The 16,201-nt window shown below is 45.8% G+C and overlaps 2 protein-coding genes across 4 annotated transcripts in view; both read right to left on the bottom strand.

Annotated features, from left to right (window-relative positions):
- MAK (male germ cell associated kinase) overlaps positions 1–1,061 on the bottom strand; it is a 30,041-nt gene extending 28,980 nt beyond the window's left edge. For 2 of the 3 annotated variants that reach the window (XM_032182826.1, XM_032182828.1), the window contains exon 1: positions 940–1,054. The gene's annotated coding sequence lies outside the window, so the exon portion shown is untranslated. Of the gene's footprint in view, positions 1–939 lie in introns of all 3 variants that reach the window. The other variant, XM_032182827.1, reaches the window with a different exon arrangement.
- An 8,789-nt stretch (positions 1,062–9,850) lies between these two features.
- Positions 9,851–14,822, bottom strand: GCM2 (glial cells missing transcription factor 2). The gene is made up of 5 exons (XM_032181080.1): positions 14,781–14,822; positions 13,125–13,377; positions 12,613–12,725; positions 10,934–11,059; positions 9,851–10,747 (listed from the first exon to the last, which is right to left on the bottom strand). Exons 1-5 carry the CDS (start codon positions 14,820–14,822, stop codon positions 9,851–9,853), a joined length of 1,431 nt encoding a protein of 476 aa, XP_032036971.1.
- Positions 14,823–16,201: the final 1,379 nt, after the last annotated feature.

Raw genomic sequence — 16,201 nt, 5'->3', positions numbered from 1 at the left:
ACAGTGAGACATCACCAACTGAAAACTAACCAAACGCAGTGGAAAAAAGCCAGCCAAGTGTATCACACTTGACTCCAGGCTCTTCTCTTTTGTACCAGCCCGGGGAAGACCCAATCTATCTTTACTTGGTACTGCAGGCCTCTGACATGTCCTTTGGTATTTCAACACTTATGTGGTATCATTTCCTCACTCGCCTGAAGCTCTAAAATGTAAAATTGTTATAATGGTCTCTTCTACCAAACTGACAACAGAAATCCTATTGTTTTACACCCTTACTGACACACTGTCCATAAGCTCCTCACATGGGATTAAAGAGGGATGAAAGCAGGGGACAAACAGAGGACAGACGCAGCAGAGCCACAGAATCTGGTCACTTGTGTAAATGTAGAACTACTCAATATTCTAAGCTCATTTTTACTTTTCCTGTATTTCTGGTGTTTGATTACTTTATGCAACAGCACTAACCTTAAATGAATGTAGATATTCCATTTTCAAAGGTAATTAATAATGGCAAAGTATCAGGGTGAAACAAAAAGTATAAAATGCAAAATATTTAACACAGCAAGCCGAAGGGATTGCTCAAACTGTTCAACTGTTGTATCAGCCTTACGCAACAAGGCTCAGCTCTAGCCACAAAATCAAGCCTCAAGAAGGCACACGGTGCCCCAAAGTAGAACTCAGACAACTGAGTTGGCTGAGCTGGAAAAAAGCAAAGCTGCCGAAGTGCTAAACAACCACAGAGCACGCGCAACGGGGAAAGGAGCAAAGTCCCAGGGGAAGGAGGCTACAAACCTTCATCGGAAAGGCCCCAAAGTGCCACCGCCAGAGGGCAGTGCGCAGGCGAAAGGAGGAGGGACGCTACGATAGCTGGCCTCAGAAACCAGTAACATAAATCCTGCCCTGTCTCGGCAAAACGCGTGGGTATGTCTATCACCGTACCACAGATACGTCCTCGTTGTCTCGATCAGGTGTACGCGCTGGGCGGAATCATCCCCCGCTTACCCAGCGCTGTTAATAAGGAACACACGCTTCCTAATTCTCCAAAACGAGTCCTGGAAAGTTGCACCGCTCTCTGCGTTTCCAGGGCTTCTGCTGTACCTGAATTACGCGTTAGCGAGCACCTCTGAGCTGCGCGCTCAGCCGGCTACAAAAACTAACGAAGAAACTCAGAAAGGCCAAACCCGCAACAAAAGCAGCGCACGGGACGCGGCCCACCGCGGCGGCGGGGCGAGTGCGCCAGGGGCAGTGCCACCCACCTGCGCCCGGGAGCCGCAGCAGCCAGCAGCCGCCGGGCCGCGCTAACGCGTCGCCGGGGCGACGCCGCGGCGCTGGGCGGGACCTGCCCGCTCCGGGGAGGGGACAGGAGGGAGAGCGGGCAGCGCGCCTGCGTGGCTGCAGGGGCATGGAGGGGAAGGGTTGTTAGTGGTGGGAGAGTTCTCCGAGGTCATCTGGCCCAAGTATCGCCCTGCCGACACTATCACCCACTAAATCATGTCCCTAATGACCAGGTCCAGCCTTTCCTTGAACACCCCCAGGGACGGTGACCCCACCACCTCCCTGGGCAACCCATCCCAATGCCTGACTGCTCTTTCTGAGCAGAAATGTCTCCTCATTACCAACCTGAACCTCCCCCGGTGCAATTTGAGGCCATTCCCTCTAGTCCTATCACTAGTTACCTGTGAGAAGAGGCCGACCACCAGCTCCCTGCACCTTCCTTTCAGGTAGTTGTAGAGAGCAACAAGGTCTCCCCTGAGCTTCCACTTCTCCAGACTGAACAACCCCAGTTCCCTCAGCTGCTCCTCACATGACTTGCGCTCCAGGCCCTTCACCATATTCCTAGTCCTTCACTTGACATGCTTCAGGGCCACGATGTCCTTCATGTAGTGAGGGGCCCAAAACTTTACACAATGCTCGAGGTGCGGCCTCACCAGAGCAGAATACAAGGGGACGATCACCTCTCTGGTCCTGCTGGCTACACTATTCCTGATACAAGCCAGGACGCTGTGGATTTCACTCCATTCACCACCACTCTCTGGGCCCAGCTGTCCAGCCAGCTTTTAAGCCAGCAGAGTGTACCTGTCCAAGCCATGGGTCTCCAGCTTCTCCAGAACACTGTGAGAGACTGTGACTGTATCAAAGGCTTTGTTGAAGTCTAAGTAGACTACATCAACAGCCTTTCCCTCATCCACCAGGCGGGTCACCCAGTCATAGAAGGAGATGAGGTTGGTCAGGCAGAACTTGCCTTTCATGAACCCATGCTGGCTGGGCCTGATCCCCCAGTGCTCCTGTATACATTGCGTGATTGCATTCAAGACGACCTGTTCCATCCCTTTTCCTGGCACCGAGATTAGGCTTGTAGTTGCCCAGTTCCTTCTTATGACCCTTCTTAGAGATGGGCATCATATTAGCAAGTCTCCAGTCATCCAGGACCGTTCTGCTGATAGATGATGGAAAGTGGCCCAGCAATCACATTCACCAGCTCCCTCAGCACACTTGGGTGCATCCCATCTGGGCCCATAGACCTGTGGGTGTCTAGCTTCCCTAAATAACCTCTACCCCAGTCCTCTTCAACCAGGGGAAAGTCTTCCTCTCTCCACATTTTCTCTCTTGTTTCTGGGCTCAGTACTGCATGAGGGCTAGCCTTAGCAGTGAAGAATGAACGTAAGAAGGCATTCAGTAACTCTGCCTTCTCTGTATCTGCTATAACCAAGGCACTCACCTCATTTAGCAGTGCACCCATATTTTCCTAAGATTTCCTTTTGCTGCTGATGTATTTGAAGAAGCCCTTCCTGTTGTCCTTGATGTCTGTTGCTAAATTTCATTCTAACCAGGCCTTGGCCTTCCTCATTGCACGATCGAGTGCATCCTCAGTAAGTTTGCAGACAACCCCAAGTTAAGCACGTGTGTCAATCTGCACGAGGGAAGGAAGGCTCCTCAGGAGGATCTGGATAGGCTGGACCAATGGGCTGAGGCCAACTGCATGAAGTTCAACAAGGCCAAGTGACGGGTCCTGTGCTGGGGCACAACAACCCCAAGCAGAGCTACAGGCTGGGAGAGGAGTGGTTGGAAAGCTGCTTGGCAGAGAAGGACCTGGGAGTATTGGTTGATAGTCGGCTGAATAGGAGCCAGCAGTGTGCTCAGGTGGCCAAGAAGGCCAACAGCATCCTGGCTTGTATAAGAAACAGTGTGGCCAGCAGGTCTAGGGAAGTGATTGTCCCCTTGTCCCCCTGTACTCGGCTCTGGTGAGGCTGCACCAAGAGTACTGTGTTCAGGTTTGGGCCCCTCACTACAAGAAGGGCATCGAGGTGCTCGACCATGTCCAGATGTCCTGGTTTCAGTTAGAACAGAATTTTCTTCCTAGTAGCTGGTGGAATGCTGTGTTTTGGCTTGGGATGAGAAGAGTGCTGATAACACCCCGATGTTTTAATTGTTGCAGAGCAGTGCTTATACCAAGCCAAGGACATCTCAGCCTTTTGCTCTGTCCTGCCAACAGGCAGGCTGGGGGTGCAGTAAGAGCTGGGAGGGGACAGACCCAGAACAGGTGACCCAAACTAGCCAAAGGGGTATTCCATACCATCTGATGTCATGCTAAACAATATATAGGGGTGGCTAGCCGGGGGGAGGGGGCCGGACTGCTCGGGGTTAGGCTGGGCATTGGTCAGCGGGTGGTGAGCAATTGCATTGTGCATCACTTGTTTCTACATATTATTAGTAGTAGTACTATTATCACCATTGTATTATTATTATTATTATTATTATTGTTATTATTATTTTCCTGTCTTATTAAACTGTCTTTATCTCAACTCACAGGCTTCACTTTCCATTTCTCTCCCCCGTCCCAGAGAGGGAGGGGGAGGGTGAGCGAACGGCTGCGTGGTGTTTAGCTGCTGGCCGGGTTAAACCACGACACCAGAGAATGGCAGCGAAGCTGGTGAGGGGTCTGGAGAACAAGTCTTACAAGGAGCATCTGAGGGAGCTGGGGTTGTTCAGCCTGGTGAAGCAGAGGCTCAGGGGTGACCTTATCGCTCTCTACAGGTACCTTACAGGAGGTTGTAGTGAGGTGGGGATTGGTCTATTCTCCCATGTGCCTGGTGACAGGACGAGGGGAAATGGGCTAAAGTTGTACCATGGGAGGTTTAGGTTGGATATTAGGAAGAACTTCTTTACTGAAAGGGTTGTTAGGCATTGGAATGGGCTGCCTGGGGAAGTGGTTGAGTCACCATCCCTGGAGGTCTTTAAAAGACGTTTAGATGTAGAGCTTAGTGATATGGTTTAGTGGAGGATTTGTTAGTGTTAGGTCAGAGGTTGGACTAGGTGGTCTTGGAGATCTCTTCCAACCTAGATGATTCTGTGATTCTGTGATCCACAGCTTCTCTGAGCGACGTGTTTCAGTGCCTTGCTAACCTTACAGGGAAGAATTTCCTCCTAATGTCTAATCTAAATCTATCCTCTTTTAGTTTAAGACTATTCCACCTTGTCCTATCATTTACCTAAGTAAAGAGTGTTTCTCCATGCCGTTTCTTAGTAGTCCTTTATAACATAAATTTCCATAAATTTCCATAATTTTCCGTGTACAGAAGACACGATTAAAAAAATATGTGAATTTAGTTTCTGAGCCAATGGGTAGTTTTGAGAGTGAGGTCTCGCCTGAAGCTTTAAAGCTCAAAGCTTCCTATTCTTTAAATGCTTTTTGAGGTCAAGGGCCAAGAAGAAGAGACAACATGGTAACTACAAGAGATACTTTGGAGGGAGAGGCAGAGAAATGGTGTAGAAGTTCAGATTTGCTCAGCTTCACCAGGCTGTCAGCAAAAAGGGGAAGCTGTCCAGTTACACTTTTTTTCTCCTTGTTTGTCAATGGCCAGGGTGGTGATGAGGTGCTGGGTCAAGCACTGCTGACAGATGAATTGCTTCTGCCTTTAGTCAGCTGTGCAGAACAGGAGGCTGTGGGAAGCAGCACTTTGGAGCCTAGAGGACTCAGCAACTCGAACAGTTTGTTGAAATGACAGCACAAGGATTAATATATATATATATATATATATATATATATTTTTTTTTTTCTTTTTTCCAGAAACAGAATATGTCCCTTTCCTTTACTGAAGTAAAAACATCAGAGGTGCCTCCTGAGTACAATGAAGTGCAAAGATGAGACCTGGACATGAGGAGTGTGAAAGCAGCGTCACCCCACAGGCAAAACTTGGGCCATGGTTCAGTGACATCAGCTGTGTTTTGCGAAGTGTTGTCACTTCTCTGCGGGGACATAAGTGCATGGGCATAGCTAATTTTCTGAGTTTGATCTCATACCAGGAATTACCTGCTGTTTCAGAAAGCTGCTCTTCCGTTTGCTTCTGCATTATGGGGAAAAAAAAAAAAAAAGCCTCTCAAAATAAGAAACATGAGTGTGTTTTTTCCTCTGCTTGAAATAAACTCCAAATAGTGGGACACAGAGGATGGGAGTGGTGAGTGCTGGGAAGCAACCAAAAGTCAAGACTGATATATAAATAATTTCAATACTAGTTTTGCAGAGGTGCAGCAATTGAGTCTAAATTCTGTTAGTGCTGTCCTGCACCTGCTGATTGCCAGTGGTTTCTGTAATGCTCCCTGATGCACGGAGGTGGGAAGACTGCACTGTAGTTATGACAAACTGCAACATGCTTCAGAGCTATATGGCAAGCACTGCAGCCCAGTCACTTAACCCCTCATTTTGTCACAAAGGCATTAAGAGAAGTGCTGGGCTTTGCTCTTTCTGTGAAGCACGAAAACGAAGGAAAGCCATCAGGCTGGAACGGCAGGGGTGTTTGCGAGTCCTGCAGAAGGACCTCTGAGAAGATCCTGGTGCACCTGCTTGCCTGCTCATTTTACACAACAAGATTAGCAGACCCTCTACTAATTTTCTGTTGAAAGAACCCTCTTTGGCTGTGGCCCATAAAGGTATCAGTGCTTTGCTAAAATGCCAGCATAAGCACCTGAAACCAGCTTCTCACAACTGGCAGTACAAGTGACAGCAGGTATGTAGAAGTTAATAGGGGTTGTGTGAACTTTATTTGGTTGCTGTTGCTTTGAACGAGTTTGATCCAAATGAGCAACATTTCTTTGTGATGTTTATTCACACCTGTATCATCCCCCTGATCTCTGTCTTGCATGCGGGCTCCTGCAAGCTTGTGGAGGTGTCATGTTGAAATGTGCTCTCTATTTTGCACAATCCTAACCATAGCACTACATAAACAGCAACTGATCTGCCCTTCCTTTGTTCGAGAGCGATGGGCAGATACTTACTTTATGTGTCTAGAAGACCTCAGGCAGTTGTCCAGACATGGGACAACACCATTCTCTGCTCTTGTTAGTTCTCAGGCAGATGGGTTTTAACACACCTGGACTGACTTTTCACCCTGTGTCTTAGGAGGAACTACACAACGCTGAAGGTCACAGTTCTCCGCTTTTTCTGCATGTGACTGACACTGAGCACAGTAGGAGTGGCACAAAACCCGTGATTCATCTTTTTAGAAGGCCTCCTGCACCTTCAGAAGTGCACCGTGTCTCCTGCTAAATAGTCTGTCTTAAGAGGTGTTATCCATCTTTGTGAATAGGAGTAGCTCAGGTGGATTAGATAACTCAAAAAGACTAAAAAACAGAGCAAAACAAACAAATAACATGAAAAAAAAAAAATCCAGACACCTCCCTCCACCTCCCTCCCCCCCCCAAAAAAAAAAAAAAAAAAAAAAGGTAAAAAGTAGGCTTAGAAATCATATTCTGCTCTGCTGTATCATCACTGTCTCCAGACTGTTTCCCATCCATAGAGCTCAGAGGAACACTTGCCTCTGTCCACAAAGATCATGAAGACCTCCCCAGAGGAGTAGAGACACCAGTGAGCTCAGCAGACCCAAAATGCTGGGCTCCCAGGGTCTGTCCCCTTAGCAGGACCTGCTACTGAGGGCAGGGGGTAGCAGCAGAGGAGACCAGGTGGCATTGCCCGCATACAGGTGCCCACATCGGGTCTGTGACACATGGCCACACCTGGCAGGTACACATGTTGAGAAACATCATCGAGAAGCCTCTTGTCTCTGGAAGGGATCCATTCAACACACTTCTGCTTTTAAACCTTGCCATTGAAAGGCTGCTTTTTTGAGTATAAAGGGCATCCTCAGCCTGGGGACAGCTGGTGCTCTGCCTCAGTAGGGCCCTTGTTGTCCATACGAAGCCGGAGCCACAGGTGGCTGAGCTCTGAAAGCACATTTTTTCCACTCCTCAGCTTTGCTGTGACAACTGGAATTTGCTAGGTGAGGATGCCTGCCATGGCACAGGATGCGGGTGGCCCCTGCACTCCTCTCATGTGCTCGAGGAAGGGCCAGAAACCACATCTGAATGGTACAATGAATGGAAAAACAGCTACTCAAGGACTGAAAGGAGCACATCTTTCTTCAAGGATGCTGCTTTGCCTGGGAAGCACGCTTTTAAAGATAATTCTGCAGCTATATAAAACAGCAGAGACATTTGATTTCAGCTTTTTTTGTGTGAGCACAGAAGCTAACATTGCTTTTAAATTGCTATATTTTAGAGAGAAAACTATGTGCTGCACTAGATTGTATCCATCTGATATTTTAACCACAAAGGTTATTGAACAGACAGGTTGTTGTAGATGCTTGTGCACAAAAGGCACTGGTGTCAGTGTAGAGAAAGGCTGCAATAACCTTCAGGGATTTTTTATTTGCTCGAGTGGATGTGGTGAGGTAATTGCTACCATATCTTTGTACCGTGTTAAACAGCTGTTGCATTTATTAGACAGGAGTCCACACCTAAAAAGTAGCATCCTAACACAGGTGGTACATCAGTTGAGAAAATGCAGCCAAGTTCTGCTTAAAAGGAAGCATTTCAAGAGCATAGCGTAACAATTTAAGCGTATGGGTACAGCAACAAACTTGATACCAGCATATTAACAGCACAAAATCCCCACAGCCTATCCTAGCATTTTAACACATTCAAAGTGTAAGTTGCAGCGGTCTAATTTCTCTAAAATCAATATAAAATGGAGCAGTTTACATCTTTGTTTAAGATTTTCATGAAGTTTGGGATCTGCTGTGAATCTTATCTCAGCTTTTTTAGTCAATTTGCCTCACTTTATTTTTTTTTCTCCTTTTAAGTTTAGAAGGCTTTATATCTTATTTTTTATTCTACAGCCCAAATGACTCAATATATTTTGGAGTACAGAAGAAAAATCTCAGTTCTGTGTACAGGGATAGCATTATATACTTATAAGCTCAAATTTTGGCTCAGCCTTTCTGGGTGGTTACTTGTTATTTTCTTAGCTTAGTATGTGGGCTAATTACCAAACTGACATTGCTCACCTGAATCGGTTCTTTTCTGTAATCTAAAGCCCCTGGAAGAATGGACATAAAATTTTAAATGAGCCCAGTGAGGTAGACAGCAAATATATTACAAGTCAATGCAAGTTTGACAGATACGATAATTTAGTCTTTTGATAAATTCCAGTTGCAAGAGGCCTGAGTTTTCAAAATGCTGAACAACCACCCACTACTGGAACAGGATGCTGTGCATATATTTTTTTCATAAAAATACAAACTTAAAGAAAGAAATACTCATAATCACAGAATTGAAGGGGTTGGAAGGGACCTCGAAAGATGTATGACTTTTTTAAAAACCCAAGAGTTTGTACACCATGTTTTACAAATAAGATTTAGTTACTGATTTATGACAGCACTACAAGGTTCTGCGTGTCGAAGCCAACTAACCAGCTGCTCATGTTAGTTTATGTTATCTTGTTTTTAAACGCATATTTATTAAAAGCACACAGTAGCAGGCTGTTACATAAAACATAGCCAACACGTAATAAAAACAGATTTTTCCAAAATATTTGAGCATCCAAAAAGTTAAAATACTTGGTAACTAATATTAATAATAAATGCTGTCACCCTGACCAAACCCCAGCCTACATAACTTTCTTGCTAGGTATACACTGTTTAGGTATGGCTTTTGTTACACAGCACTATACAGCTTCCAAAATACATAACATTTAAACCAGCAGTATTTATTTTGTGCCCATTGGAGAATTAATTCAATTATCTGAGAACCTGGGGATGCAACCTTTTCTGTTTAGCTCAGGGTCTCTGGAAATTGTTTTTTGGCCTCTCATTTTGTCAGTTGCTTCATTCCCAGTAGACCACCACTGTCATGGGAGGTTGATTGCAGAGAGGAAAAAAAAGTGCTAGGAGAAATCCCTTGGAGGAAAGAAAGACTTAATGGTGAAGCAGAGAGAAGAACAGTAACCAGGAAGGTGCATTCACACTGGCCTGCTGCCGTCAAACAAAATAGCAGTTTCCATGAAGGTTTATCATTTCTTTTTTCAGAAAAAGACAATTAGTTCTTCTATTCATCAGGATTGTGGCAGGTGAATGGATCACTCAGGTGGATTATCCTGCAAGTTGCCTTACTGTCTCTTCTTTCCATTGACCGCAGTCTACACCTCCTTCCTCATCTTTTCCCATTCCCTGGGAACCATTTTCTTTACTGCCGTCCCCCTCCAAGCCCGCAGCCTTTGGCAGGGCTGGTGGCTGTAAGCAGATCGCAGCCTCCAGCAGAGGCCATTTGCTTCCACGTGTGCTGTGCCCCTGCACAACCTTCTCCTGCTTGGGGCTGGACATCTCATACTATTTACTAATATTGAAATTTTGTGGGCAATATGCTTCGCTCAGTGCCAGAAAGGCAAGAAACAACTTATCTGGGGGATAAGTTGTTGTAACACACTGCTTCCTCACTTCTCCTCAATTCCCAAGTCATGTATACGGTCAGTGCAGTCACGCATTTATTTCCCAGTTTGAGTTAATCATTCTGCTGTCATTTATGCAGTGTTTAGCCAATATTCAGCACTTTCAAACCTTAAGTCCTGTCCTTCATGCTCAGCGTAGCTGTTCCCCAGTGGTAGCCCATACCGATAGGTCTCCACGTTCTCGGCTGGTTCGGCCTTTGCAGGGATTGCATCATGCTGGTAGAGCAACGCTGACTTGATCATCCCCAAATCTTCCTGATTCTTCATCCCTGAATAGATAGCGCCTGAGACGTTTTCAGCCACGTGGGTATAGCTCTGAAGGTTGTTCATATCGCAGAGGTTGTTGCTGCATTTCAGCGCAGATGGCTTGTAGGCCCGGTAGGACACTTTTGTGGTAGTCGTGATGACAGTTTGTAACGGTGGGGCTATGGGAGAGGGGCTGGTACCATACCTGCTGGGGTACTCACCACCGTAATAAGGGTGGTTAGCCCTTGTTTGCATCTGACCATAGTCGCTCCTTTCTCTGCTGGCAGTTTTCCCCCAGACTGGTTTCAATCCGTAATGCCTACCAGTATTATCAAAGCTCTTGTCATTGCTGGCCAAAGAACTATAGTGAGATCCATTCAAATTGATGGGGTCAGCGTCAGTGGGAGGATTTGTTAGATCTTTGTATAATGATGGGTAAGCAGTGGAGCTTATAAAAGTAGGAACTCCAAACTCATAGCTGCATGCTCTAGGCACATAGATCCTTGGATTCGGGCACTTCTGGTATGGTGATAGCTGATCTTCTTGGAAGCTGGCTGAGTCATAAGGCGCTTTGTAGAGGTCAGCGTTTTGTGGCCAGGGGTAAGACTGAGTTGGAATTGAAAAACTGGTGTCTGTGATGATGCTGACTCTTTCTGGGCCATCCATGCAGGGCAGACTCTGCATGTTATTGACGTAACCACTGCTATCATGGTATTTTCCCACCTGGAAAGGATGAGATCTTTGAGATTTGGGAATGGATACCACCCACATACACATCCTGACAGTTGCACTATTGCTCATTTCAGTCCCAAGCAAACAGCTGTAGCATGGTATAAAGCTTTGTTTTGCCTTGGGCTTCCCAGTATGCATCTCTGACACCTCTCTAATTGACTGAAAATCTTGACTTACCTCCGAGTTTAGAGGTCTCTTTTTCTGGGAATGGTGAGAAGAGGATATTTGCTTCTTAATTGCACTTCGCCTTGCCTCTGCCTCCAATTTACTCTCTGGCCTAGGGTGGTCGTGAACTCCTTTAGCCTAAATAAGGATAATCAAAGAACTAGATGCAAACTGGAAGGAGGTAAGAGAAAAGAAAATGCAGTAGTAGAACGAGAGAGAGAGTGAGAGAGCCTGCATAACCTGTGGCCTGGCACAAGAGAGCACAGAGAAGAATCTAAAGAACAAGGGGGGATTACATTTTAAAAATGAATAAAGCCCAGCTGTGCCAGCTGTGCCTTGCAGGTAGACAGAAGTAAGAAGTGAGGGAGGAGAAATCAGAGATGACTGCAGACCTGCAAGACTGGGTGATGAAAAAGCAAAGCTGCTACCCATGTCTACGACATTCAGGAACAGCTGATCAGAACCAGGGGAGTGGGGGGATGCATTATAAATTTAGTTTAATTGGTTGACTCTAGGATCCTAGTTCTGCATTATAACATCCGCCACTAAAATGGCAACAACATGCTTGAAAGAGGTTTCATGCTAATGGATGACAAGTATTACTTACTTTGAAAATGATAACCACATTTTGGAAATCTATACCCAGGAAAGCCATCCAGAGATGGTCTGCTATTGAAGCTGCTGTGGATACACAGACTTATGTATACAAAACTGTATTCACATATGACAAAACAACGTATGCTACATGTACTTACCCATTACACTTTCCAACACGGACTTTCAGGTAGTCCCTAATACAAACTAGAAAACTTAAAACTATTTTAAAAATGTCCTCTATCAAATGCAAATTCCAAGTGAGAATTTATCAACAATTTTTATCAAAATCTTTTCAGTTTTTGCATTTTTATGATGCAATGTCTGAATAATAACAATTATAAATAACAGGTGAGAATTAGGGAATGTGGCCCATTTGATTCCATTTACTGATAGGAAAAAATGGAGTTCACTGGAGTCTGGGGAAGAAAAAAAGCCCCAAATCCAGCAGAGAATGTAAGCTCAAAACAGAAGGGTTTGGTGAAATTTTTGTCCTAGTACTGCTAAAAAACAACAACAACAAACACACAGAAACATCATAAAGTTTCAAAATCACCTTCTAAATACCCTTTTTCTGGTGAACTTTTAAAACCTTTTAGAATTCAAAGTTGTTTTTGTTTTGTTTTTTTTTCCATATGTAGCAGAATTTTTGTTTGAAATTATGCAGTTTAAATGATGCTTTCATTTCCCCATTTACTTATCTTAGTAGGAAATAAATCTTTGGTCCTTGGTGAGATTCAGTCAGCAGACGTGCTAAGGTGCAGGACAAGCTTTGTTCATATCTGTTTACTATAAACAAGAGAACTTTAGACCTCTATAATGATGTTATAGCTAAGATGGAAAAAAGTTAGCCCTCAAGTACTGCTTTTTTAAAAGACAGGCAAGTGTTACTGCTTTATGTGTTATGGCCAGGTTCATAATACAGATGAATCCAGGCATGAGTCCAAACTCTACTGTACTCACCATGCTCGGTGGTACACACACACACACACACAAAAAGAGGAAAAAAAAAAAAAAAAAAAAAAAAAAAGGAGATCTTTCTGGATATGGATATCATATATGTGCATGTCTGTGCACATGCATATACATGCTTTTACCTGGAAAAATATTGCTTTGCCATCCAGCCTCCAGAAGTTAGTGACCGGATAGCCACTGTGCCCTCGGCAAGGAATGAGCTCAAGGGCCGCGTTGCAGTTTGGACAGGCTTTCCCTGCAAAAACAGATTGAAAAACTTTTGTAAAACACTTGTTCAAGGCGAGGGTGCAATCAGAGAGTGAATGGAGCACAAGAGCAATAGGACAAGTCCTTCACTGAAATTCAGATTGAGATATGATATTCCAGTAAATGGGATGCAGTCTACCGAGCAGAATTGAATAGTGCAGACTAGAGCTGCACGGGTGATATAAGCTCATGAATGAAAGGACGGTGGGTCCATTTGCCCGTAGCTATTTGCAAGCAGATGTTGACAGAATTTGGGACTAACTTGCTCACACTGCTTGCAACACCACCTTAGTCTGCATGCCAGAAAACAACCTGGCCTCTGCTTAGAAATCAGCCGGCCCCAGCTGACGGTCCCCAGGTGCCCTGTCCCACCCCAAGCCCCCCTCACTTTGCTGCTTCTGTCGAGCCTTGTCACATATGGCGGGGCGCAGCTGCAGCCTGGCACCGCTGGGCAGGGCACAGCTCCTGGCACACACCACCACCCCCAGGCAGGACTTCTTGAGGATCTGGCAGTTGTGGTTGTTGGTGTTGCGCATGGCCCAGCCGCTGAGGTGCCTCTGCGCATTCTTCTCCTCACTGGAGTAGATGAGGCGCACGTAGCCATCCGGCCACTCCTGGAAGGCATCGAAGTGCTTGGGCTCCTACAGCAGGGAGAGCATAAGGATGGGGTATCGCAACACAAGGTTGTCATCCCATTGCAAAACGTACAATAGGAGAGTGAGGGCTCCTTCTGTGACCTCTCATGCAGCAAAAGCCAGAAGCAGCAGAAAATGTTTTTGGAAGAACAGCTTATTCAGAAACAGCCTGTGAAAGGAGAAAGGCAACCTGGGCTTCCATGTCACGAAAGAAAATCAGGTCTCCTTCCCCTTTGGGATCACCATTGGTAATAAGAAGGTCTGTTGTCACCAATGCCTCTTTCCTGTAAGGTGGCCCAGCTGTAGGAAATCAGCCTCACCACGAGCACCTATGGGCTGCCCCACCACACTTGTGCCCAGGCAGGACGGGGGCTGCCCTGTTTCTGCTTACTATTAAGTTCTTCTCACCACAGGGCTATGCACCTGCAGGCTGGAAACTAGAAGTTTTAGCTAAGCAACTGTTGCTTGCAGTGCATCTAACACAAGATGAACAAGGCTCTTGCAAAACAAACAGAAAAAGAAAACATTGCAAAAATGTGCAACTCTGTACATTGCAGTAGATGCGTGGTGGTCCAGAGAAAGACCATTTCCATTAGGGATGTCACTGGCTTTCCAGCATTCCTTATCAAAATGCGATTAACAGAGCAATGAAAGAACGACTGAGATTTTAAACTCCAATTATTTTACAATGCAAATAGAATTCCCACAATGCCCATTTAACATACATATACACCACATGTGAGCAATCCCAGGGAATTCAGGGATTTACAGAGCATTTGCATCCAGAATTTACAGAGTTAATCATTTCTGTAATTGCATGAGATGTGCAATATATTGTGAGATGAAAACTGCTTGGGTTAAAAATGCATTTGGAGCTCACAAACCGAGAAAAAAAAGTGAATGTTCATTGACAAATCTGCTTAATCAGACACATCAGCAGACAGATGCAATATTTAAATGATTTAAATTATAATGGAAAAAGGCCAAACCGAGCTTCCTTTAGCATGCAAATGGGGGAATGAGGGAGAAGGAAGCTGGTCTAACAGTAAGGACTGCTTTAAGAGTTTGTACACAGCTGCCCGAGGTTTTGCATTAAATCCCTGCCTTTATTTCCGGCCATCAGCAGAGTCCCTTAAGAACCCTGTAACTGCACTGGGAAAGATTTTGCAAGGTAAGAGGTGAGCTTGGTAGGAAGCAATGTTGAGGCTCCTGATGTGGGGAAATTAAATAGGCTGTAAAGCACAGCTCCTTGGGAGGACAAAGTCATCCCGGAGGGCTTCAGGCCCTGGGGGAAAACCCCAACAGCATTCTGACCCCGTCACAGGGAGGTTCCCCAGTTTCCTGCTGATTTCTCGTGCTAGTGCCAGTGCCCCCTTCCCCCCATATCCCCCTCTCCCTCTACCAGGTACCTGCGGCAGTTTGGGGTCGTTGATGTCCCAGGTAAGCTTCATGCTGGAAGAGGGGGCAGCGGAAGGCGGCAGCTCCCGTTTTTATGCCCCTGGGGCGTCCCTGCCTGGCCCCGCTTGAGCGGCAGGGGGCTGGCCCTGGAGGGGACTACCGTAGGGAGGGGGGCTCCCAGCTGCTGCACCAGGTGAGGGCTGCCTGCTCTGCACCCCCCGGTATGCTTAGACCAGTTCAGGCTGTGCTGCACCTGCTGAAGGTGTTTTTTCGGGGGGGGGGGGGGGGGGGGGGGGGGGTAGTAGTTGACATGCCTTCTGGTTCTGGGGATTTTCCCAAAAAGTTTGTTTTCAGCTCTCAGGAATAGAAAAGAGTTCGTGATGTGATGCTAGAGACTTAGAATGCTGTGTGTACCTGCAATCCTTTGGCCTCAAGGGTTTTTCTCCTTCCTTTTCATCCTACTGATGCCAGGCAGCCCCTGGGTGGGTAGGTGGGGGGCACCATGGAGCCCCTTGCACCGGGGCTGGGGGACTGCTTTGGAAGCATGGGGTGATTGTGAAACTTTGTTTGGGAGATGACAGAAGAAAACTTGGGAGAGGGAGGGTAAGTAGAACATCCTCAAATTTTGAGCAGAAAAAGTGATTTTCTTATATTACATTTTCTCTTTTAAAGGAAGAAGAAAGCCAAAAATGGAGTAAAGAAATGGATGACAATATGGCAGCTAGAGCAGAAGACTATGTAAATACCTTTTAAATACATCCCTACCTCTGTTTTACAAATTCCAGAGAACATCCAAGTTGGAAGGGACCCAAATATATATGCCTATAATATATATATTTATTTATTTAAAGGTGCGTTCTTAAATGCATGTAGCAGGACCTAGGATTTCTAGTCGTTTAATGTAACTTTGCAAGTGAAGCCAAGACCACTGCCTTTTTCTTAGCAAACATGTAAAAATTACTGTGGGAGCAGTGGGATGGGATAAGAGCAGCTTACTGCTGCCTGTGCCAAAGGAGTTGCTCGCTCCCTTCCTCGGAATCCTTTAAAATAACTCAGTAGCGAAGCTCCTGCAATCCTCTGTCTCTTTTGGAGATTGAGATAACTGTTTCACCTTGAGGTGTAAGAGTGAAATGGAAGTAGGGAAACAGTCAAGTAAGTATAGATGAAGCTATTAACCCCCCAAGCTTTTAGAGTAGCATGGTGAGTGTTTTCTTGTAATCAGCATTGTGATGATTCAAACGCATGCCTTTTTTAGCCTCTGTGGTGTTTGCTTCCCCTCCCTCTGCAGCTCGAATCGCTTCTCACTGATGCTTTCAAGGGGAAGGGATTTCAGAAAATAAGTGATCTGCTTCAAGGGAGAGGAATGGAGCCTCTCCAGAAAATACAGCGAGTCTCTCTTTGTCCAGCTGGACAAAGCACTGCGAAAGGTGAG

Source organism: Aythya fuligula, chromosome 2 (genome assembly GCF_009819795.1).
Source record: "Aythya fuligula isolate bAytFul2 chromosome 2, bAytFul2.pri, whole genome shotgun sequence".
Taxonomy (NCBI): domain Eukaryota; kingdom Metazoa; phylum Chordata; class Aves; order Anseriformes; family Anatidae; genus Aythya; species Aythya fuligula.
This window is presented reverse-complemented; position numbering and strand designations above follow the sequence as displayed.

What these genes read in the sequence shown, in the direction of transcription:
- GCM2 (XM_032181080.1), bottom strand. Translation starts at nt 14,822, where the DNA reads ATGAAGCTTACCTGGGACATCAACGACCCCAAACTGCCGCAG. An exon ending in ACGACCCCAAACTGCCGCAG is followed by an intron (nt 13,378 to 14,780) that starts GTACCTGGTAGA and finishes TCCCTGCTGTAG; the next exon opens with GAGCCCAAGCACTTCGATGC. An exon ending in GGCTCGACAGAAGCAGCAAA is followed by an intron (nt 12,726 to 13,124) that starts GTGAGGGGGGCT and finishes CTGTTTTTGCAG; the next exon opens with GGAAAGCCTGTCCAAACTGC.